The sequence below is a fragment of the Ostrea edulis genome, chromosome 9 (assembly GCF_947568905.1).
Source record: "Ostrea edulis chromosome 9, xbOstEdul1.1, whole genome shotgun sequence".
Taxonomy (NCBI): Eukaryota; Metazoa; Mollusca; class Bivalvia; order Ostreida; family Ostreidae; genus Ostrea; species Ostrea edulis.
The window spans coordinates 15,152,912-15,179,235 of NC_079172.1; the positions used below are offsets into that span (position 1 = coordinate 15,152,912).

General features: G+C 34.4%; 3 protein-coding genes across 3 annotated transcripts in view; all 3 read right to left on the reverse strand.

Annotated features, from left to right (window-relative positions):
- Positions 1-797: 797 nt before the first annotated feature.
- Positions 798-19,285, reverse strand: LOC125659208 (allantoicase-like). Its single transcript, XM_048890810.2, has 15 exons — positions 19,123-19,285; positions 18,968-19,043; positions 15,697-15,759; positions 13,406-13,520; positions 13,022-13,120; positions 12,818-12,909; positions 11,864-11,984; positions 10,630-10,700; positions 9,174-9,308; positions 7,647-7,701; positions 6,405-6,454; positions 4,161-4,218; positions 3,626-3,846; positions 2,260-2,314; positions 798-1,500 (listed from the first exon to the last, which is right to left on the reverse strand). Exons 2-15 carry the CDS (start codon positions 19,040-19,042, stop codon positions 1,457-1,459), a joined length of 1,254 nt encoding a protein of 417 aa, XP_048746767.2. The 5' UTR covers position 19,043; positions 19,123-19,285; the 3' UTR covers positions 798-1,456.
- A 1,837-nt stretch (positions 19,286-21,122) lies between these two features.
- LOC125659149 (acetylcholine receptor subunit beta-like) lies at positions 21,123-23,634 on the reverse strand. Its single transcript, XM_048890709.2, has one exon. It carries the CDS (start codon positions 23,596-23,598, stop codon positions 22,459-22,461), a length of 1,140 nt encoding a protein of 379 aa, XP_048746666.2. The 5' UTR covers positions 23,599-23,634; the 3' UTR covers positions 21,123-22,458.
- A 2,571-nt stretch (positions 23,635-26,205) lies between these two features.
- Positions 26,206-26,324, reverse strand: part of LOC125660224 (uncharacterized) — a 2,369-nt gene continuing 2,250 nt past the window's right edge. The window contains exon 3 of the mRNA XM_048892057.2: positions 26,206-26,324. This exon is cut by the window's right edge and continues 315 nt beyond it. Coding sequence (XP_048748014.2) covers positions 26,206-26,324 — 119 coding nt within the window.

The window sequence follows — 26,324 nt, forward strand, 5'->3', positions numbered from 1 at the left end:
ATGAACAGATATTAGTTGCATGATTGCGAACGCGATTGCAGTAAGCAATGTAATCCCATGACGGAGAGACTTTTCGCCTGTAGATCGTTTTCCTGTGATTTAGTGTTTTGCTTTAACAAGCAAATGTCAAACACAAAAATGATCAAAGGGTAAAAGCTGCAGTATTTACCAACATTTACAGAACGTTTTAACAAATGCTAGATGTTACATCTCGGATCACCGGGGTCAGAGAATACATAATACATACCGAAATCTCTCATTTATTCAGAAGAAAAATTCAAAGAGCGAGAATCAATGTTTTGTGATAATTTTAACATTTCATATGAGAGCGACGGTAGTATCTATTGAGAAAAAAATCGTAAATTATATTATTATAGTTTGTAGAAAGATTTCAGTATTTGATACAGTAAATACATCCAATAATAAAAATCAAGAAACTCAAAAATCGAATAAAATTTCACTGGTAGCGCTTTCGATTTTAATGCCTATATATACATGTATATACATATATATATATATATATAGAGAGAGAGAGAGAGAGAGAGAGAGAGAGAGAGAGAGAGAGAGAGAGGTTGTTTGTGTTGATCACTGTAACAAAGTCACATTTCACAAGTTTTATAATCTTATTAATACATGTAAATTGTCAATAAGGCTATAAAATTGACGATCAACATCATTTATCATCACTTCCTTTCATTTTTGAAAATAAAACACAACATCTAATTGTTAGCAAATCCCCCCTTGAATTTTTCATCTATTTTCATCATTAACCTCCATAATTAACAAAATAGAAATAGTTTTCAAATATCATATAGTTTATTCAAAATATATATATATATCCATTTAAAATATACAAATATATAGATCTATTCCATTCTTATATTTGAGGTGTTTTGTATATACATGAGTATACATGTATAAAAATCAATTCAAACAATAAAATAATGCTTTTAAAAGAGATTTCTTATCTTATCCCAATCACAACCTTGAATATGAATTACTCAACATGACACAAACGCACATGTTCATAAACGTGTCCTGGACTACTAGTACATGTATATTATGAAAGGTATACGCATTTAGCACCAACAAACCCTCTGCGCATATAATCCAGATCTAATACTGATACAAAGAGGTACTACACATTAACTAAGCAAATCATCAAAGAGCTTACTAATCTTTAAACACCAACTATATAAATCAATTCTAAAATATCGCACCATCGTGAACAAATTAATTGATATTGTTATGGGGAAGCGTTTATGTTACAAGTAACACATTTTATAAAAGCATCAAGATGGATGATGAAATTGTAATCATTTAATTTTTGAAATCTATGATTATTGAGATCTTTGTAGATAATGTTATAGGTACACAGAATATGACAAACGACAGAACATTACACGTACTGCTGTAATCAACAAATGTTAACTGCCACTTAAGAGTTGGTCCCCCTCTACTCGGCCGTTTTCCTTTTCTTCGGTTTGGGTCCATTGTTTTCTGAAGTCATAAAAAGTAACATTGTTCATCCTGAACCTTAACCCCCGTATGCATTCACTCTATCACCACAAAGTGTTGGTTATCACTTGAAATTGAATGCGGTTTGCAATAGCAAAATACCTTAAATACAAAAATAGGTTATTTTTGAAGTTTCTGAACCAAAGGACTATATCGGAATGTTTTCTTTTTGGCCTTCATATTCAAAGTTTCAAAGCGCTAAAATATCAAAATTCAAATGCCAACTAATAAAAGAGAAGTTCACATAGTATGTCTGCAATGATAGCGGCCATTTTGGAGTGCATGACGTCAAAGATGACGCAATTTCTCAATTTCAGTGAAGCAGTTTTCTGTTTTGTTTCAGAAAACAGCACATTTTTGAGAAAACTAACAATTATTTGTCACATTCTTGTCCTTGAAAGATAAATGCAAAAACATGAAATTAGTCCAAGCCTAAGCTTGATGTTATCTGAATGGAAAACTGCGATTTTCTTTACATAGAGGAAAAAAATATAGGCTGTTTTTATGCCTATGAACAAATTCATTTTAACATATATAAATTTTGCATACCCACTGATCAATACATAGTGCACACTCGTTTCCTATAAAGGGATTAATTCCCCATGTACTATGCACGGTTGGTTACAGTGGCCTTAAATATCATCTATATACTCGGGGTCAGATGTTAATTATGATCATGATTAATGATGAAACAAACTCCAATTCATATTTCTTTTGGATACTGAACAAGACCACACCTACCCGAAATCTCTTCATTTTCTGCTAGTCCACTGAATACTGGTCCTTCAGAATCATCCTGAAACAAAAGGAGCCACGTGAGGCTGCCATTTTACACAGAGGAGTTACTCCAAGACAATTACAAACCACTCAGGTGACAAAACAAGGGACAAAGTACAGTGGAAGCAAAACAGATGTGTGAAAAATCTTTACTGTCCAGCCCAAAAATTAGAAATGCCACTTCCAGCAGAGAAATAACACAACACCAGTTTATATTGAAAAAATTTAATCTCTCCATTTTTTTAAAGATATATATTACAAGATTCAAGACTTTTCACACATGTGCATGTCAATCATACATACAGATACACACAAATGCAATTATATTGAAATATATTCGTATACAAAAATACAAGAGCAAGATTGAAATATTACTTTGTCAACTCAGCTGTCTGATGGTATAAATTCATGAATCATAAAATGCCCCTATGATACAAAAATAACTATATCAAAATAAAACTGTGAACACACATGTACATGTACTACAGAATACGAAATACTGGATTCCAATACAAAGATACTGGTATCATAAGCATTACTACGATCACACTCACATCATGAATCTAATCAATCTTATCAATGCATATAAGCCAAATAATGTGACACAATCTGTCAAATATATCATTATTTTATATGTCAAAAAAATATGCAATTAATAAAAATCATTAAACAGAACTTGGTGATAAAGGAGTGCTTGTGAATGTGGATCTTTATGTTGATTAGGTTAAAATGGTTAAGGCACCCCGAGATTAAATTCATCACACAATCCTTGGTGATAAAGGAGTGCTTGTGAATGTGGATCTTTATGTTGATTAGGTTAAAATGGTTAAGGCACCCCGAGATTAAATTCATCACACAATCCTTGGTGATAAAGGAGTGCTTGTGAATGTGGATCTTTATGTTGATTAGATTAAAATGGTTAAGGCACCCCGAGATTAAATTCATCACACAGTCACTTCTGATGTTACTTTTCTCCCCCACCAATCCAAACCATTAGATACTATTACACATCACCTCCAAACATCTCAATGGATGTGACATAATAATCCCTCCCCTTACACCATTTCATATTAATGCGCCATACTGCAAAATGGTTCCATACACACAAAGATGTGTATTCAATTGTCAGGAAGACATGTAGATCAAATAATGCAAAAAATACCAAGATGCACATCACCTAAATATTACTTTCTCTTAAATACTAGCATGACATTCGTAACTCATCTAGCCCATTCCATCAAAAATAATGGCTGAGCCCCTACACCCTAGTACAAGCAAATTATTTCACAACATACTGCATTAAAAAGTAACATCAAAGTTTGGCTTTTACCGCGTCCTTGATATACCCAAACAGTCTCATTCGACTAATGCCGCCGTCTGGAGCCATGGTGAGGCGGACGTAGTTCACCACCCCACAGTTCGTAATATTCTGTCGGCCGAATTCGTGTTCCTGATGGGCGTACAGTTTCTTGGGCGGAAGAAGGATTTTCCACGGTCCTCCACTCATCTCCTTCATGGTTTCTTCCTCCTCCTCCTCTGTGATATTGCAGGCTAGAGAATAATTAGATCAAAATTCATGTCACCTTTATAAAATAATTAGATCAAAATTCATATGTCACCTTTGTAGAATAATTAGATCAAAATTCATATGTCACCTTTGCTAAACCAGTGATGATACTGTAACATTTAAAGTGATTGTGGAAATATTCTATGCAAAAAATATTCTACATTTCAACAGAAATCAAACTCTTTTGTTACTTTAAGGTTTAGCTTTATTCAAAATCAAAGTATTAATATTTGTTCTTACATTTTGCCTATTGTGGTTCTGGGAAAGAACCAAACCTTTTCTCAAAACAGCATCTTACCTTCAATCTGGCAGGAGTCTGGGTAATTTCCTTTAAAGTGGTTTGTGTCTATGATAACCTAAAATGCAAGTAATATTGCATGTGTATATTGTATTTTTTTTTAATATAATGAACTCACATTTAATAATGAGTATGACATTTTTAGATGATTTTTTCTAAAGTAAACTTGTTAAGACATACATGTAAAAATTCTTCAAAGCCTAGTAATGATGTGTTATAGTACCTAAATATGATTAATTAGGGCTGTCCTGAGAAGACTAATACACTCTACCAGATTTTACCAAACTGGGGTACATACAACCCTGTTACCAAATGACCTTGGGGCTCAATCATAACACACTGCCTGGTCAGAAGTAAATTATGAGCATTCTAAAGTTGTGTCTTGGGACAAATTTTCAAACTTTTTCTAAAAGATACTTTGACCTTTCTCCAATGACCTTGATTTGGGGTCATGACACTCTGTATGTCATAAAAAAAACTTTTTGGAAAATACAAATCATTGCCCAAACAAAAATTTCAAACTATTTTTTATGCCCCTGTAATCACAGATTTGGGTGTACATAGTTTTTGGTCTGTCCATGTCTGCAAAAACTTTAACCTTGGCCATAACTTATGAACCAATGCTGACAGGGCTTCCATATTTTGGCAGTTTATGCAGCATAAACCGCAAAGCAGTTTACAAAAGAGTGTAAATTTTGAATTGCATAAAATTAGTAATGAAAATTACTCTCATTCCTTATAATTTCATTTAGAAAAATGAATTTGATGTAATTTCATAAATAATTATACAGAAAATATGACTTTTTTAATTATACGGAGCCATATTGTCACAGCAACACAATAGAAAGAGAGGAGTCAAATGCATTGTGACGTCACACCTAGGATGTTATATAGCATGACATAATGGCAATATTTATATGATAAAAAGAATGTTGATAGAGTCAAATGAACCAATCAAATAGCATTTTACAAGTGAAATTAAATTATTATCATATAATCTAACGTGAAATACCACTGGTGAAATAAAATTACTTGCTTTTATTTCATACAAACTCTTGAACACACCACTTGTGAATTCATGTTTTCGCGATTTGACATCTACAAGTCATTTTGCAATATTAAGTACTCACGTAAAATAACGAATTTACAGTACGCACTAGGTTTAATTTCCTTAAACAAGTATTTGCACATTTTATACACATATACTTAAATGGAGGATAAAAAATCAAGATACATCGATCATTTTTGGTGACGACTTTAATTGAGACATTTCTTTTAGCCCTTGAATGGCAGCACATTAACCTTAACCCTTTACATTCCATCTTATCAATATCTAAATAAAAAAAACATGAACACTTTTTGTTGTTGATTGTACTATCAGCTTCCTGAATAATTAATGGAAATTTATGATGGGAAGATGCTTTATTTCCATAATGTGGAAAAAAATTGGAGTGTAAATTAATGGAAAATTCATAACATTTTACCCAAGACACTGCACCAAGAATTACTTCTATTTGTTCAATAATGAATAAGGAAATTAATTCTGCTAAAGAACAGAGGACTTCAATTACCTCCAAAGAGAGTGCAGTTACACTGACCCAATTAAAATGTAATGGGTGATCACACACGAATAAATGTTCATTGCATTTGGGATTTCCTCACCATAATTATATCTGCAAACTCCCTTTGAAATTGCAACTATTTAACAATGAAGTTTGACTAATTCAAGCAAAGAAATGCCTCCACCTTGAGGGACTTGATCTGACATTCTACTAATTTCCCGAGGTGGTTACGAAGAACAAACAACTTTTATTAGTAATCAGAATTTGAACTATTAAATTATGTACCATGTACTGATTGTCAGAAAGTAAGATTAGTATGTACTTCAGAATGATTTAAGGATGTTGGCTCCTTCGCACGAACAGATTTTCCTTTTTCTTTTTTTTTTTACCATTTGCTGTACATGTATAAATACATTATCAAATCAATTGAACATTCAATGTGCTTTTGGTACTTTATTCAGTCAAGTATTTTCTTAACCCTCCCCCAAAAATACAGTTCCTTCCCAAAATTATTTATAGTGCAATACATTTAATAATTTTTGAAATTTGAAATTGAACAGTCAAGTAAGGCGTATATAGAATTTATCCACGATTTTAATGAACTCATTAAAATTCACTAGGACCCGTGCAAGTTCTTGTGCAGTGCTGCAGAGAGAAAATATTTAAGTTAACCGGTTCATACCTTTGTTACAATTCCTGGATGGCCCAATCGAAACACACACCAGTCATCCCCTGCAAAGTATAGAACAATTCATAAATCCATTTCTTCTAAAGTTAAGGTGTTACATACAGACTTATTGGTAAGTATGTGTCACGATACAGATATTCAAAGAGTATCACGGACTCCAAATGATTAACTGCAAGTCATTTAGTACTGATATAGAACGAGTAATTTTAGTGGTCGTATAATTTTCGTTATTTTCAAGGAAAAATAACTCTGCAAATACTAGGCAATGATTCGACTAATGTCATTTTTTCTGACACCATGAAAATCTAAACCAAAGAAAATGAGTACAATTTTAAAATACCAATCCAAGAAATTTTATATAACGATTTGTGATTTCAAAGGTCATGGAAAATCAATTTCGTTTGATAACAGCAACTGAACACATGTTCAGGGGATTAAATAACCAATATGTGCTTCAATATGGACAATATGTTCCATACCCGTGTTAAATAATTGACTTGTCAATATTCTGTGTCTTCAAAGCCTGGTTTCATTTAAGAGTTTGATAGCTTGAAACAAAGCACATAAAATTTCTTTCCCATTGCCAAACCATTATGTGACCAGTTTTGGACTAAAAAAAACCAGATAAAAATCCTTGTATATAGCCACAATGATATGTGACCAGTTTTATACTCGTGCAGCAGACAAATTTCTTTATCTATGGACAAAACATCATGTGGCCAGTCTAAGACTCGCACAACTGATAAAATTCCTCATCCATGGACACAACATTGTGTAGCCAGTCTGGTACTCGCACAAAAGAAAAATTCCTTAACCATGGGCACATCATGTGACGAGACCAATCTGAGACAAAACTTCTTACCCATCTCCATTAACAGGTTCTTTAAGTTAGCTGTCTGATCCATAAACAAAACATTCCATATATGGAACAAACTATATAAAACTGTAAATTCCTAAATATACGCGAGGAATTTATTATCATGTAATTTCGCGAGAAACATCACTCGCGAAAAAATATTTCTTGCTTTTATTTTTATATTGCTAAAATACATACAAAAACACTTGATCAACAGAGCACTCGCAAATTTATTTTCTCGTGATTTGACGTCCACGAGTCATTTTGCGATAAGTACTCACGTAAGATAAGGAATCTACAGTAATGTAGCCTTGCTTTACCTCATGCTTAAATTGTTATACCAATTAGAATTTCAGAGAGGTATGGTTGGGAAAAAATACCTGGAACTTGAAGAATCCCTTCATCATCCGCTTCTAAAATGGCTGGTCTATCCGGCTGAAAATCAAGATGCAACTGAAGATAATTCAAGTAAAACACTAAATGACAATAAAAAAAATAACTAGAGATTGTTTTTATGAAAAACAAATGTCTTCCCAGATCCCCAAATTGGAAGTGCTCCCAATGAAACCTCCTCCCCTTAATGTACTGCATGGTATGGAGGAGCAAGCATGAGCATGAATACAGACATTATGAACTCCAATAAGCCATACAGAAGTGTTCACAAACTATTTTACACCCTCCATCCCTCAGATCCACTATAACTTTAAGGAAACATTTGGATCCTCCACCCCTCTTAGATATACTATAACTTTTAAGAAAAGAATTGGACAGAAAGTACATTACAAAAACAGAGGAGGGGAGACATAATTCAGATATTGTTCACACTCTGCGGTTTGGAAACAAACTTTCTCTGTGAAAAGTCCCAATAAATGAAAAGATTTAGACAAGATAATGGTGTATACGTATAGTATAGTACAGCGTACATTGTAACTCTAATATCTCCTTCTGATAAGATGTAAAAGTGAATCATGAAATATTCCATAAAATCTATCTCTCTGAAATACATATTGTCATGACACATGTCCTAATTAATGGACTGTGAATATGAAATCTCTCCCGTATTTCAAAAATTAGGACTATAATTAAACTTATATATATATACACCATTATACAAAATTCTACATGTACACATGAATGATATTTGATTCAAAACAAGTCAAAATGATAACATATACATGACTAGTCTGTGCTATTTTCATGTCTACTAATGGTGTGGACCCAGTCATGGAACATGGACAGCAGTGCATGGGTGTCAACCTGACAATTAAAACTTATCAACTGTGCCAGGACCCTGTGGCTTACCAAACTGCTATCATGGTGATCTTAATAAATCCAAAAATTACTAATGCTTTCCAACGACCTTGTGAAAATGGTCCAAGGTAGATTTCATAATATGCTGTTAGGTAGTCATATTTCATAAGGTAGTGAGAAACCATTGTGTCTAGTTGCATGATCCTCAAATTTTACCTGAGGCCCATAGGCCACATCCCTCACCTGAGTAGTATCATTTCTTCTATGTACAGCTCTACATCTAAATAAACTGTGGCCTTGTAATGTCCCTTAGCAATTATAGTCGGAACAAGCTTTATGCTATATTACATGAAGATGCTGACATAATACAGCAATGCATATCAATTTGACAAATTCTATAGAGGTGGTTCATGTATATAATAATATTATGATCTACATTACATAAGAAGTTAGCATATTAATTTGACACAATACCCTGGTGGCTCTTGAAGATAATATGTAAAGAATTTTCCTTTAAAAAAAACCCATCCCAGCCTATTTATTTATTATCTCCCTTTTGAATAGGACATGATTCTACATACAAACTTCCGTTACCATTTATTCTAGGACACCTTGATATTCATACTAATAACTCTGTTGCCTTCCAGTCGACCCACCTTGCGTGCAGTCTCCCAGCCATCCGCCATTGTCTCAGCTTTCCCTGGCTGAATCAAGTTACGAGCGTGACCAAAGTGGACATTGCTGTAACCAATACATGTGCCTCCGTTCTCCAAAGCAACCAAGTCTATAATCTGAAATTGTTGGTAAAAAAGAAGCCACTTTAAGCAGCTTCTCTTTAGTACAGCACAGGGTGGCAAACATTTCAGCACATCCAAAATTAAACACAAGCATAGGATTTGATTGCATACTCTTCAATAAATTCATAAAATAGCACACATTATAACATACATCATACTGTGACTTTCATATTTTGGCATAAATGATGATTTATAACATGTATGTATGTTTAAATGCTGGTTAAGGAAAGATAACTTCCACAAATCATTCTTTTTGATGATACACTGTATGTGTGTGTACTTTGGGGCAACACTTAATGTAAAAATGGAATGCAAATCTAAGAAGGAAAGCAAGTGGCCCATGTGCCGCATTGCTCTCCTGAGTCACCTTGGCCCATATTTAAAGATTTCCACTACATTTTTGCATGTAAAACTTTGATCCCCTATTGTGGCCCCAACCTACCCTCAGAGGCCACGATGTTTACGAACTTTAATTTGTACAATGTCAGGAAGCTTTCATGTAAATATCATTTTTTTTGGTTCAGTGGTTCTTGAGAAGAAGATTTTTAAAGACTTTCCTATATATTTGTATGTAAAACTTTAATCCCCCTTTGTGGGCCCATCCAACCCCCGGGGCCATGATTTTAAGAAACTTGATTTTGCACTATGTTAGGAAGCTTTCATGTAAATTCCAGCTTTTCTGGCCCAGTGGTTCTTGAGAAGAAAATTTTTAAATGACCCCACCCTAATTTTGCATTTTTGTGATTATCTCCCCTTCGAAGGGAGCATGGCCCTTCATTTGAACAAACTTGAAACCCTTCATCTAAAGATGCCTTTCTCAAGTTTGGTTGAAATTGGCCCAGTGGTTCTGGAGAAGTCGAAAATGTGAAAAGTTTACAGACGGACAGAGGACAGACAACAGGTGATCAGAAAAGCTCACTTGAGCTTTCAGCTCAGGTGAGCTAATAAAAGGAAATACTTCATAAATTTATACAATAATTGTCTTCTCAAAGCATGTTCTCATGATCCAATTTTCCATTTGACATGTTACGGTAAGTCGAATAGTGAGATGTTCAGACAAGAAGTCTTCCTTGATTGACCCAATCGATTTTTCAGATTTGACTTTCGACATGGGTGTTCACAATTGCAAAATGCATGTAAAATTCTACGTGAATGTGAAACAGAAAAGTTGCATCAAAAATCAAACAGAAAATTTCATTGCATAGCTGCACTTCATTTGTTGACTGTATTTCACATCAGCATACGAATTACATCACAACATTCTTAGCCTGTGAAGAATAGCCTCAACTGTACTAGACTTCTAAAATTTACTTACAGCATTCTTTCCGATTTTGGACCAGTTCGGGATAGATCTTCCAAAAACTCTTAATCGAGCTATCCCACCATCTACAAACCAGAAGAAATTCTTTTAAAAATCATCCCAAAACGTTAACCATATGTTACTAAAATCATCAGATTCATATTATATCAATTTTCACACCAATACTGTACAGATTAGTTATTGGGTTTCTACATCATTAAATGTACAACACCTGTATCATTTTGTTACTGCGAATTCATAATTCATACTAGCCCCATGTTCTTGTGCACTTCACAAACCAAGAAGTATGGTCGTAATTTGATGGAACCCATCAGTACCCCGTATAAACAGATATCAAATTCATCAATACTTGGAATATAGACATACTACTTGTGTGGATTGTATGTATGTTTTCAGTTCGGCATTCAACTAATTACAGTCAAACTTTGTTATCTCAAATTCAATGGACTGGGATAAAACTTCCAAGATATCAGAGGATTCAAAATATCAAGGTAAAATACTTAAAGAATAAGTGTTTGGACTTCCGAATCACTTTGACATATCCATGGTTTTCAAGATATCGGTGTTTGAGACACTGAGGTTCAATTGTAAATATGGAGGGCATCCGCGTAACGTTGCACATGTCAAAGATAACAGGTAAATTATAAGTTGTTATTGTCGCAGAGAATAAAGGATTTGTGTTGTCAGTTGTATGTCAGAAAGTTCATCTACAAGCAAGCATGAAAACTAATGAAGTCACGGATTCCTAACCTTTATCAGAGGCAGGTGCTCCACACAAACATCAGTGAATATAATTATGCAGTTAAATTCATTGTTTATTGAGTCTGAATGAATGCCCCCCCCCCCCCCCCCCCCCCATCGTCATTGTTTCAATACATCAAATACATTGTACATGTACCTGCATATGAAATTTAAAAACAAATTAACCATGCAAAATCAGAAGATATAATCAGGACTGTGACTGAATTCCTCAGAAATCAGAGGAAAACTGGTCGAAAAGGACGTAAAACATTCTCACCCTACATAGAAAATATAATTTTCTGTCATTTAGTTCAAACCCAGAGTGTATAATTTTTTTCTCTTGAAAATTGAGCAAATCAGAGGATTTCCTCTAAAAAGAAGAAAAATCACAGCCCTGATAGATAAAAATGCATCATTTAAGTACATACCAGGGTACATGTTCAAATCACAGCCCTGATAGATAAAAATGCATCATTTAAGTACATACCAGGGTACATGTTCAGTCTGATATGGGTCCATCTCTCCGTACTATGAACCTCAAAGAAGTTGTGACATGAAGTTTTGTAGCCAGGCTTTAAAGGGGTTATTGGCACCAGTTCTTTCCATTCCTTAAAATGATTATATCTGATACATCAACAGGGAGCAAATATTGTTATCAGGGTCCACTATCTTAAGTACATATTAATTCCTGACAAAGGTGTTATAATTCATTCTTATAATGGAGCAATTTGTGCTAAATCAGGCACCACCCGATCAGCTATACATAAAGTACACATTAGGTGCTTGGCATTTCCAAAAATTCACATACATGTTTATCAAAATCCATGTGCATACACTAAATATCAACACTTTGTGTATGAATGTGACTTTGAATATCGGGTCCATGTTTGTGAATTTTTTTAGTGACATTCATTGTCTGTCACAAGATATATTGTGTATCAGTCAGTTTCTTCAACATTCACTGGTCCAAGGACTACCAGGTTTGTGGAATTCACCAATCCATAACATTAAATCACTAGTCTAATTTAAAAAAATTATTGAAACTCTGTTTTGCTTCATTTTGTCAATCAACCATTGAAGCATCATAGGACATTTCACTGTATGTCAGATTAACAGAATCCTTAAAATTGATGAATACAGTTTTTATTCTGACTCTTACCCCGGCTTTGTATTGTGAACCCTGCACACGTCACAATATAAAAGCAGGGGTAGTCAGAGGAATCTTGGATAAGTAACCTTTGTATTATGCTCTTTTCTGACTTAAAATGTTTCACTTTTTTTTTTGGTTGTACTTGTTATCTGCTGTAGTGGTAATTTCTATCTGTCATATACTCCCAAAACAATAGCTTAAGTTCTGTATATATCACAGACATTAACAGTACTTACTTCAGATTTCACAAAAGTTAAACTTCAGTATATCAAAGACATTAACAATACTTACTTCAGATTTCAGCTTCTGGATCTGGTCAGACATTAGCATGGTAGTAGCAGTACCCATTTTACTTTTTCTTTTGGGGATACTTTCAACAGCCACTAAAATTTAAAATAAATGATACAAAAATATGTTCCATCTAAATCGAATTATATTGAAAAACAAGTGTTGTTAAAATGGCAATGCCTCAAAAGAAATACATTCAAAGTGAACCTGTTGAGAGAATAGCTGCCTGGATTGAGACTCTTGGGGAATAGTTTCCCGTGAAGAATGAGGTATCAACATCTATTCCACTTATCAACCCAGGAACACCTGTAACATGTGTATTAATATATATCTTGATTAATATAAAAAATCATACATAGCTCCAAATTACAGTAAAACATGTTTATAGCAATGTGCTGGTGACAAACAATTTTGATTCACTATAAATGTAATTTGATATGTATTTAATATAAAGTTCTGTAATACAAAATCATATTTTAAAAATTTCTGAGATGAACATGCTGTAAAAATAATTTTAAGACAATGTCTAGTTTCATGTACTCATCTGACATGGATGTACGGTGAATCTGACCTAATTTTTATACCACTGACCTAGTTCTATGATACACCAGTCATGACCAGGTATTCTTTTCCTCCTGGTTTCCCAACCATCCATCCACTTCCCATACTTTGTAAACTCACCGACTTTAAACACTGGGTCTTCCGACTGAATGGTGACAATTTGAAAATAGATATTCAATAAATGCATATAACTAACTCTAACTCACCTGATAGAGACTCAGGTGATCTCTTCCAATCAAGCTTTTCCAATCAAGTTTCAGTGTGTGTCTGTACTTGATTATAGCATATTATACGTTTGAACATTGATCTCTTATCTACAACGTCTAGACCAATTTTAACCAAATTAAGAAAGATGAATATCATCAAAATATTAAAATTTTAAAAAAACAGGCAATGCCTTTGAAAATTTTCTTCACTCCTGTACATAATTATGCCTGATTATAATGAGTGATAGCCCCACCTATGAAAATCACAATCCATGGATGAAGGAGATGGAAATCCCAGGGGGGACAATGTTGCCAAAAATTATAAATCAGTAAAACATTTCAAAATATTCTTGAATATCAACAAGATCAAAGACAATCAACTGATTCTACACATATCTATGGCTGTACACTGTTTTCAGAAACTTGACCTCATTAATAAATTTCATGGGTGAAAGCAATTGAAACTAAAGAAATTGAAACAAAACCTTGCACCAATTGACCAAATAACATACGGGCAAGGGGCAGGAGACAATTATCTGATTCATAACTTTAAGATAAAAAATTCTATTTTTAATTCTATACAATTTAATATCCTAATTGTAAAGCACAATGAATGAAGTGAACATTCAGAGTGGTACATGGGTGCCTGGCTGTCCTATACACTGCATATGATATACCCATGCAATAGTTTGTTATTCAATGTTCAGGTAAATTTAATAATACACTGACACCTAATTGAGGGCCTACATAGACTATGCCTGTTGCCTGATTCTATCAAGTTTCTCAATAAAATATGTGTAAATTTAATACACCTAAATGAGTAAACAGTTACAATGTCAATGTTAACTAAGAAAACCCGAAATTTTTCAGAAATGAAAAGCAATACTTTGCCTGGATGATGGAATAAAAACTTTTGGGTCAGTGTGACTTTCTAAGACTCTGTCAAGTGATGGAAGACAAACAATATTTCTATTCTGGTCTCACATGTAAATGTGGCTCCTAAGGGTGTGGTTATTAACTGTGAGAATGTATATCCCGCTTTGATTCACAATACTTTACACTATACACTGGTTCAGTATTATCGGTCCGGATTAATTTGAACCATCCAATTTGGCTTTAAAATCATGTCATAAAAGTGGCTTCAGCTAATTGAAAACATGATGCTGAATGTGCTGTTGAACTATCCACCCCCCCCCCCCCCCCCCCCCCCCCCCCCATCCAGCGACCCTTAAATCTCCAATTTGGGAGCATTTTGGATTCCGCGCAATGGAACAAAATGGCAGATCTTGTTGATCTTTTACGAAGAAAAACATGCAGTTGTAACAGTAAGGTACAATTAAATGATACCACTTTAAGCAGTGTATTTCTTCATTTGTTATTATTCATAGCATCTTAAAAGTAGCACAATATGTATCATATCGTCAGGTCTGTATCATTATATGTATCCTATCATGAGGCAAGCGTATCGTTGCACCCCTAGTGGCCCCATCCTACTACCAGAGGCCATGATTTGTACAAACTTGAATCTGCACCATGTCAGAAAGCTTTCATGTAAATTTCAACTTCCCTGGCCCAGTGGTTCTTGAGAAGAAGATTTTTCCTTAGACCTATATACTCCCATGTAAAACTTTGATCCCCTATTGTGCCCCACCCTTACTCCAGAGGCCATGATATGAACAAACTTGAATCTCCACTATGTTAGAAAGCTATCATGTGAAATTTAACTTTTCTTCCTCAGTGATTCTTGAGAAGATTTTTAAATGACCTCACCCTATTTGTGCATTTTCATGATTATCTCCCCTTGGAGAAGGGTGTTGGCCTTCATTTGAATAAACTTGAATCCCCTTCACCCAAGGAAGCTTTTTGCCAAGTTTGGTTGAAATTGGCCTAGTGGTTCTAGAGAAAAAGTTGGAAATGGGAAAGTTTATAGACAGACAGAAAAAACAGATGGACAATCAGAAAAACTCACTTGAGCCTTCAGCTCAGGTAAGTTAAAAACATCTGACACCACCAATTTGTACAGACCAGTAGTCTGAATCACAATGAATTCAATTCAGGCATATTCACTGACAGGAGTTTTACTGTATCAAGTTTTAGAAGTAAATATAGCAGTACCTTAAGCAAGTTTTCTGCCACAGCAAACCAATCATCAGTCGCATACAGAATTTTTCCTCCAACCTACAGAGACAAAACATGGGTTACATAATAAACCTGTTGTAATTACATTGTTTGATTGTAACATTGTGATGGCCATATTTTGTTACCTTAGGCTTAATGTATATACAAGACCTGTAATAAACATAGGCAAGTTACATGTACAATATTAAATTCTTTGGTAATGGGGTTTCAACAGTCTCGATTAAAGTCAGTATTTCGCAAATTCTTTGGTCGTTATAACGACCTAGTTTGCCAATACAACCTATCATTGGGTCAAATGCTGTCTGACATGTTTCATACCAATTGTTAGACCATTCTTGGCACACTGATTTTGACTACGGACAACTCTGTTTACCTAATCAAGATACAGGGCTCACGGCGGGTGTGGACGGTTGGCAGGGGATGCTTACTCCTCCTAGGCACCCGATCCCACCTCTGATGTCCAGGGGTCCGTGTTTGCCCAACTATCTATTTTGTATTGCTTATAGGAGTTATGAGATTGATCACTGTTCATTATCTTCACCTTTCATTAGTGAGAATAACCAAGTACCTATACATCTATCTCCTCACCAAAGTTTGGATATTTCCAATTCACTCAAATTGTTAAAATATGAATTGTATACACCGAAATTGTGTCAAGATGATGTAAATTTGCATCAAGTACCAAATTATTGACAAAAAGTTACACAAAATAGAGACAGCAACAATGGATAGTAACTTCTTTTTAATATGTCCATATTCTCAACAGTATAAGAAACAATCCCCATTAATATCCCATATATGTGAAACACTGTATGACCAAACTCCGAGGTAATGAGGTCAAAATTTTGTACGAAAAGAAAGGTCTTGTTCCAAGAATCACACGTGTGAAATATGAAAGCCTCGTCATAATCCATTCAAAAGTTATGGCTACGGTTAAAGTTTCTGCAACAAGCAGACAGAAGGACCAAAAACTATATACCTTCGAATCTCTTACTATGGTGTCCAAAAAAGTTCTCCTTATAAAATAAAACTTTCTTAGAATACAATCGTCTCCAACTTTAATCGAAATCACATTCAGAACCCTTAACATTTATCCATATGACTACAACTTTGAACAGCCTTAATGCAAATTCATAAAACACTATTTCAAAATTTAAAACAAATGCATACTATTTCACCCCCAGCTGAGTCCATCAACGTAGCATATCTTAAAGCATTTTTTGTGCTATAATACAATATTTTCAGTTACACATGTTTTTATTTCATAATTGATTTTGTAACAATGCAAAATTCTGTCATTAACTGGGTCTGTAATCATGCAGTGCTATCATCTTAAGAACAGGACATTCTATGTTACTATATGAATATCTTCCACAACACTTTGCTGCAAGGTGATATCAAACTTTTGGGCTGGACTGGGATCTGGGAATCAAACCTTGGACCTCTGAATTACTAGTGTAGTGTTTAGACTTATCTATATTCAAAATACATTGATCACAATGTAAATCATGTGTTTAGTAATATGGAGCGCCAAATTAACATAAACTCAAATAATTGAAGATATCTTCAATTATTTGAAGATATCATCAATTCAATTATTGCTCTCTTTAATTGAATTAATGCGCGCATTAAATCAATTAATGCGCGCTTCAATTCAATTATTGCTCTCATCAATTGAATTAATGCGCGCATCAATTGAATTAATGAGAGCAATAATTGATTTAATGCGCGCATTTATTCAATTATTGCTCTCTTCAATTCAATTGATGAGAGCATCAATTGAATTACTGAGAGCAATAATAGATTTGATGCGCGCGTTAATTCAATTATTGCTCTCTTCAATTCAATTAATGAGAGCATCAATTTCGTAGAAATATTGCTCGCAATAATTGATTTAGAGCTCGGTATAAATAATTTGATGATCTCTTTAATTCAATTGAATATATCTTTAATTATTTACAATGCTTTTGTATAAGGGATTAATGCGCGCATCAATTCTTTTAAAGAGAGCAACAATTCAATTAAAGAGATCATTAATTCAATTGTGGATATGTTGAATTGAAGATATCTTTAATTATATAGTTGCTCTCTCTAAAAGAATTATTGCTCTCTTCAAATGAATTAAAGATATCATTAATTCAATTGAAGAGAGCAATAATTGAATTAATGCGTGCATTAAATCCATCATTGCTCTCATCAAATGAATTAATGTGCGCATCAATTCAATTATTACTTTCATCAATTGATTTAATGCGCGCATTATATCAATTATTGCTCTCTTCAATTGAATTGTAGTGCGCATCAATTCAATTGTTGATATCATTAATTCATTTGAAGAGATCATTAATTCAATTAAAGCGCGCATCAATTCAGCAGAAGAATTAATGCTATCATCAATTCATTTAATGCGCGCAATAATTCAGAATTGAAGATATCATTAATTACTTGAAGAGATCTTTAATTAAATTGTTGCGCGCATCAAATGAATTGATGATATCTTCAAATAATTGAAGATATCTTCAATTACTTGAGTTTATGTTAATTTGGTGCTCCATATAGTAATGTGTTCTATTTGGTTAACACCCAATCTATAATAATACTTTCTGCAATCACTTATTTAACAGTACTCTATCGTTTGATCAGGGTAGACAAGATGATGCAAGCTGTATCACCCAGAGGAAAACAGCTGGCCTCACCACCTTTATTCTACTACCCCCTGAGTGCAGGGTACCTTATTTAAAAGTTCTATGGATGAATTCGATTATTATCTACTTTATTTTCCTTTCTTGCTAAGAAATCCACATATATAATAAATTCATATAAAGGTTTGATGCAAATCATTTCATTTTCATTTCATAATATTCATTGATAGAGTATTTATCAAATCAATACAAATCATATTACTATATAATGAGTTGTGTATCTCGGCAAAGTTTTTAATTAAAATACACAATGTTAGGTGCCACACCCACTACATGTATGCTACTCAGGTACTGTATTAATTAAACCACTTAGGCTAGCTGTCCTGGTACTGGAAATTATAAAACTAAATGTGTACATACATAAGCACATTATATAATCATTGATCAATACAATGCATATCTTCAAAATCAAATGTACTCATGAAAAGTTTAAAACTGTATAGCCTTTAGTATGGCAACCTTAACTTATTATCTGCATAATGTAAGCTTGCCATATCCCAAACCGTTGAGATAACATTGAAATCTACATAAAGGTCCAATCATACCTTTTCGTTAACAAGATCATTCAGTTCTGTAAACTTTGGAAATGACTGTAAGGTTGAACTTGGTGGTTCTGCCATCCTGGAAAATTAAGAAAATATTCTGATGTCGGTTTCTGGAGAATTTGAAACTCGATATTGTTTGTAAAAAATATACTTACGTGCAGATCTTTACAACCTTCTGTAGACTTGCAGAGTGAATTCAGGTCAGCTAATCTATGTCACATTTTGGAACCGCATCATGCATGAGTGCTTCGATATATAGCTTATAATATACGAGTCACCAATAACATCAATCGTAACTACTCGGTTATTTACCTAACTGCAAATGACGAGTGTAAACCGAGCCCGATATTTCACTCACTGAACCCGATGTAATTTACTTTTACAACATCCGACCCGTGTTAAAAGCTAAGAACATTCACCAGGATACTTATATACAAAAAATAAGAAAGACTCTGCATGAAATATAATTCCAATACACTTGATGATGAAAAAGGTTTTTTTTTGGTTGTTGTTGTTTTTTTGTAAAAAGGTTCAAAGTTAACATGGACAGTGATCAAAATTTAACTGTTCATGATCAATGAGGATGTGCAAATACTCGAACAAATCAGTAAAATGATTCTAAATAGAATAACAATATTCTATCTCAAAGGTTGTTTCTTTTCTGTCACTTTCAAATGCACATCTACATGTACGTATGAATGGATTGTCTTGACAACACAGTTTGATTGACTGTGTACGGGCAACGGCCCTGGTTATATCCTCTGTATTCAAATCACATTTTTAAATAAATGTATAGTGAATAAAATAGAAAGGTTCTAAATAAGTTTCTACAAGAATTCTTTGTGTCCGTAGCTAAGGTTTTTAAAAATCCATGCAAGCGCCCCATAAGATCGTTACTCAACACACAGTTTAATACAAATCATGATAGATCGATGTTTTAATACGATGGTTCTCAATCTATGTTATACCTTGCACCTCGCATACTCGCTACACTTCTTTAGTGAAGAAAGTGAGAGGATCAAAGGAACCAATTCCATTTCTAAATGTATTAATTGTTATTTAAAACTTTCGCCCACTTCCTCCCATATCCATATTTTATAGATTAACTGCACGCGCTACATGAATATCATATCTATATCTTCTTGACAGGGACTTCCTAACCATCTACAGTTATTATACATGTACATATCCCTGTGATTATTATACATGTACATATCCCTGTGATTACGTAAATCCCTATATCCTACTTTGGAGGAAAACACCGCTTCACCCGGAGTCCAGATTTAAACTTAGAATCTTGATATTAGTCCTACATGTACGTATATACATGTAAACAGGTTAATGTCCAAGTAACTCTTCACTTCTTGGGGTCGATGTCCCGGCATTGCTTTTAAGGAATGGAGGGGAACGGGAACATCGACCTACTTGAAATCCACACCTATTAGTCCGGATATGCATGGTTTTACTCACCCATAATCATTGTAGATTGTCACACAAGGCTGCGTAAATGTAAATGGTCGTTTTTCAATGCCTTCATAATTCAGTATGTGGACATAGATGTAAACTTTTAATAGACCACTTACAACGATGTACTAGCATGATGCATATTGTTTACGCATTTTGAGCTCTCTATGATATTTCATATTTTTGTAATTGTATACAGATATCAAATGAGAGCTACAGCATTCCACCCCAGGTTGTACTAGTGCACCTTGCATTATGGAAACTAATGAGGAATAATGCGTAGAAACGTTGAAGCTTTGCGACAAATAATATATATTGCCCTAGTTTTCCCAACAGAAATAGCTGGGAGTGATGCTTGCAGAGGTAGTTGGATTTCTGCAAGAGGTTTAAGCAGCTTCACCAACTGTTACTTCATCTGAGACCCCCTCTGTATTTACGGATATATCCTTTGTTTGGAGACCCTTACCTGAACAGTGGCAATATGGGACGAAACCTTGCATAACCCTGTTCATTTCCAACCAATACACTTTCTTCCTACATCGCCTAAATGAGCATCTTTCTCCAGCAATGAAATACAACAGAACTCTTTCCCAAAGACGTGCTGGACAGGCAAACACAACTCTTGTTTGGCATGCTTTTTTCGTCTCATACGTGCTTCCGTCGAGTAACACAGAATAAAATCAAAAGAATGTACAATGCGTTCCCTTTTAATGCCTTTTATACAAAGAATGAATATACAATTAAGCTAGATTATTGAAGGAAAGTATACACATAATCATATAAGATAAGAAAAAAGTGTTGAAAATTCAAAATAGAAAATAAAAGTGTGGTGTGAGGCGGATTCGAACCATGACAAAAATAATCACATTATTGTTTGTCGATTTATTGTGAATTTCGACCCCACGGTAGGGGTGTCCATAAAAATACTACAATTGTAAATATTGTTCTTACGATTGTAACCTATCAAAATATCAACAAAAATGTTGTTATGTTCAGGCCTGCTTTGAAGGACTTAAAGCCGAAATTCATGTCAAAATGCTGTTTCGACCAACTTTTAAAGGTTAACAACATTGTAGATAATAAATTATACAGGTTCGAAATGAAAATAAGAAAAATTCATACATATGTACGATAAAAAAAGAAAGAAATTTAATAAAACAAAGCAATTTTTTCCAGAAAATTGTGCCCCCATTAGGTCTTTTCTTTTGTTGGTCAGAATTGATGCTTTTGACCCATATGTATGCATGACACTCAATGCCATAACGCCTACGTGTATGTCGTGACATTGGACAGGGCCTGTGACTTTGTCACTTGGCGAGGAAACAATCACTACATATGTTAAACGTAGGGACCGTGCTCAAAATCAAAACTTGGGAATCCGAGTTGGAATCTAGCACTGCAGCCTGAGCACTTAGGCTACCGAGACCGGTCATAATTTTCACATGGAATGACCATATACTCGAAGAGAAGCAACTCTTCAAGACCTTGTAAACTAATATAACATGTACCTGTATATATCCATCTCACTATCACTTTGATTATATTGACGTCCGTGATCCTAAACCTAACACAAGCCAGTAAAACATCGAGAGCATTCTGAATTCGATATACATGTAGTTCGCCCATTTTACCCCAATCTTTGCGGGTGACCATTTTCTTAAATTTTCAGTGATATTCTACAAGTTCATCATTCCAAAGTTGGACTGTTTTCAAAGATTTTGACTACGTAGAGGACCTCCGAAAGTCTGGGTGCCTTGATACAAGACGCACTTTAACTCTTGGGTCACCGCGACTAAAATAAGAATACAATGGACACCATAAAACAGAAATACAATGGAGAAAACATTGACGATACCTTTTATACTTAGTTTCACAAATGTATTGCTCTGGTTGTCCAAGAATTATTTCTTTACATTTGTGTGCAGTAAGTTCTTTAATGAAAATGGTAACTGCAACACCATAAGATATTTATACACTTACAAACATGAACCTGTGACAACAGCCATCAAATGAAATAGTTGAGATAGTTACAGTGTCATTTTAGCGAAGAAATATAAACTGATTGAACCTAAAATAAAGAAAAAACAAACGAAGAGAATACGGTCACTGTTGGCCGCTGTTTTTCCTGAGGACCGTTCTTTATTTTCAACTGAGAATAATGGATTGTCTTCCTTCGTGTGTCCATAACAGCATGTCAACAGGTGCTTACCATGGTAATAGAAACATCTTGTTTGGACAATGATCACCGCCATGATCACAACACTAAGAATCATTAGGAATTCTACGTACATCGTCATGTATGGACTGTGTGTGGCATCGTCGGGTAGAGAAGCTCCCAAGGACGAGAGGTAAATCGAATATGCAAGAAATGTCGTCATGCCAAAGGACGTTTTCTCACCAGACTCAACTGGAATTAAAAAGACAAATAAATTCAAAAATGAGAGCAAAGACAGGGGTGATATCACAGTGAGAACTACGAAATGTGACTTTCTTTGTAGCGTAAAACGAATAGTCAGTCCAGCTTTTCCTTCGGAAATTGCAAACATCTGTGTGTTCACAACATCCCATTCAGTTGTTCCGTGTACTTCAAGAATGTCTGGATTCACCTTGAATATGACCTCATCGGTAGAGAATCCAAGTACCACAAACACAACGTCACAAATTTGTGTATCAAAAGGGTACTTCTCTAACACCATGTCACAGGTTACAGAAAACAAACCACCGGGACTCCAGTTAATCACACCTGTAGACTGCACTCGAAACACGCCGTAATGATTTTGGAGAGTCTTAAAATTCCCAATAGGGTTAGCCAAAGCTATTGTGGGCCACCATATGTCATTTGTTTTCAACACTATGTCTTCAATGTTTGAATGATTTTCTTTATCCCAAACAAGGAATTCGTCATTCCAAGAAATAACCAAGTATCCCAGTAAAGACACCTTTCCCTCCTTTTCACTGATATCATTGAAGCGCTTGGTGCCAAAACTAGCCCTGATGATGACTGGGTCACTCTGCTGTTCCCGTGGTCGTAGATAAGGGTCATAGTTCCGTAGCAACGCTTTCCGCAATGACGTCACATTTGACGCGGTCACGTTGTTATATCCTGAACTTCTGCTGATCAACAGATGAAAAGTAATCCACAGAAAAAGATTATCAGCGCAAAACATTCTAACAACCTGCAGAATTAGCGTATTATTCCTATAGCCAAATTAAATTCAGTCATGATATTGAGGGAAACAATGGGATAATTGAAGCACGTTTTTGCAAGCAAATATATTTGCTATCATCCTATTAATGGAAAATAAAGACAGGGATAATGGAATGCTACCGATAGACTCGTTAAAACTTCTTCAGTGTAAATGGATGTAATGGTACAGCTCGTGTTTTAATGGCTTTTAGTTTGCCTTTGAAACTGTACTGACATGGAGACAAATGAATGGCTATGTAACTGCACTCCATAATGATAAAAAAACATATCTGATTCGTTGACCTATTTATCTATCTGGTACTGCAAATAGTGCTTCCAAATATCGGTATAATCAAATAAAAGAATTCTATAGAAGTGTGTATATAGTCATTAACTACTCCATTAAGGACCACTTTGAAACAGGAATTCGTTTTCCATGCAGTGTTTGTTGCAATTTTTGCCATTTCACATTGCGCCTTAGCTTTTCACCATAAATTTTCTCTTTGTCCTCCATGTCTTTTTCCCATTCAATCTATATAATGTACTCGTAAATTTGATATTTCACTGGGATGTAAAACAAGGTTAGTTACAGCTTTGAGTCAAATTATGTACCAACTGCATGCAGCGTTCCCGTGAAAATCTTATTACATGTTCTACGATTTACAGTTTTGGCCAATAGCAACGCAGCTTATAATGGTACTTACTTTCTGTACAATTTCTCGAAATTCGTCAAGCGTCAGTTTCTGAAGTAACGTTATGTGAGAGAAAGGTTTGGAAACGTAAATATTATTGAACACGTTTTCTTCACAGATAATGACGTCAATAGGTTCAATCCAAGTGTATTGATTTACAAATTGATTCTTCAAACAAAAATATTTATATTTCCAATGTTTTTGGCAGTTATATAGTATTATATATAATATAGTACGTTTAATTTAATGGCTGGTAATTCCGAAAGAAATGAAAGATGTAAACATCAAAAATACATTTCATTTTTGAGAAGCATGAGGGTATGAACTGCAAAGCTTCACGCTGGCATGCTGTACTTTTCATTAACGCGCTTCATGAAGTATGCCGACGTAAAACATCCGAAACCATTAATTCTAATTCAAAATTTAATCATTTAATCAATAGCATATGAAAGATAATTGTATAGTGGTTGTACGTTTAAATGAAAATGAATTTTATTTCTATATGACGAAAAGATATTCTAAAAGTTCAAAACGAATGAATCAATAGGTGGATATAAAGGGGTGGTCCTGCTCTGATATACTTCAGCTTGAATGTACACGTAAATAGCATAGAGGGGACCGACATATGGTACATCAGTCGTGGGGAGCTAATAAATGATACATGTAATATCATGCAAATACTTAATAGAACCCATGATAATTATACGAATAAGATGTCATTTCTGACCCATTTTTGATGAAGTTTAGAATCTTAAAAATCCAAGAGTTTCTAATGCCTTGCCCAAAACTTCATTGGGAGCCTCATGGTGATACCAAGACATCCTACCTTGTAAATTGTTGTACATCTTTTAGAATAATCTAGAATCGGCTAATTTGTATGGAATTCATCATACAGATCTCGAGTCGCTAATCGACAAGACTGATATGCTCCTCTGTACAATAAATTCCACATGAACGAGAGAAAGGTTTTGTAAATGTCTTGGGCCATACCATCTTCGCTAGCTAAGGGTGACTATGCTGCCCCAAAAGTCGAAGACACGACAGCTAGTTAACATAATTTATTCACTAGGAATAAACCGTAGATGCTACAACTACAAAAACCAAACTTTACAATGATGTACACACATAAACATATCATAGGTCGGGGAGTAAACACTTGATAAGTAATAATTTCGTTCGTAAGCAAATCATTTGAATGCATAAATTATATACATCATTGAATATTGAAAGAAACACAATATTTATCACTTATAATTAATATAAGAATGAAATAACAAATATACATACACTGTGGGCGTCTGTAAAACACCAGCAATACAATTCATAACATGCCAAGCTCGTGGAGCGGAAGTAGTATGTCTAACATAAACACGGAAACCAAATTCGTAAAATTTTCCGGAACGGAACACTCCCTGCCTAATATTAATATTTTATCAATATTACTATATAATTATCAATTTAAACAAATATGTTTAGAGATCTAAGTAGAAAAACATAAGATAACATGGTGCTGCGACCAGGATCCTATCCATAAAAATTCATTGAAATTCAAACAAATTTCTTGATCAATTCAACAATCAAAAATTCAACAGTTAACATTTCATGTAAACTAGCAGTTTAACCAATATGAAACTGTTAATCAATGAGTCGAATGAGTTCACTAATAGGCCTTGCATATGTACACGGTTTTCCATTAACGACAACGCGCACACAAGCTTTCCGAACTAGTCCGTCTGCACTAAGGAAAACTTCTTCCACAAGTCCAACAGACCACTGACATCTAGCTGTTTCATGATCCTTGATGACTATAACGTCTCCAACCTTCAAATTAATTTTTTTCAGATGTCCACTTGCGACGGGACTAAGTTTTGAAGGTAATGAGTTTTCCACTGTTGTCAGAATAAGTCGGATAAGACCTGCACTTGCTTCCACTGTTCTTTGTAGATATCACGTATGTCAACATCTGTACACATAGAATAATGACCGGATATCTTCTGATTCAGAAGCATTGCTG

Excerpts from the sequence above, each read along its gene's own strand:
- LOC125659149 (XM_048890709.2), bottom strand. The coding sequence starts at position 23,598 with ATGTTTTGCGCTGATAATCTTTTTCTGTGGATTACTTTTCATCTGTTG.
- LOC125659208 (XM_048890810.2), bottom strand. The coding sequence starts at position 19,042 with ATGGCAGAACCACCAAGTTCAACCTTACAGTCATTTCCAAAGTTTACA. Across the intron at positions 12,910-13,021 it reads GGCAGCTATTCTCTCAACAG|TGGCTGTTGAAAGTATCCCC; the intron begins GTTCACTTTGAA and ends TTTAAATTTTAG. Across the intron at positions 2,315-3,625 it reads TTGGGTATATCAAGGACGCG|GATGATTCTGAAGGACCAGT; the intron begins GTAAAAGCCAAA and ends CTTTTGTTTCAG.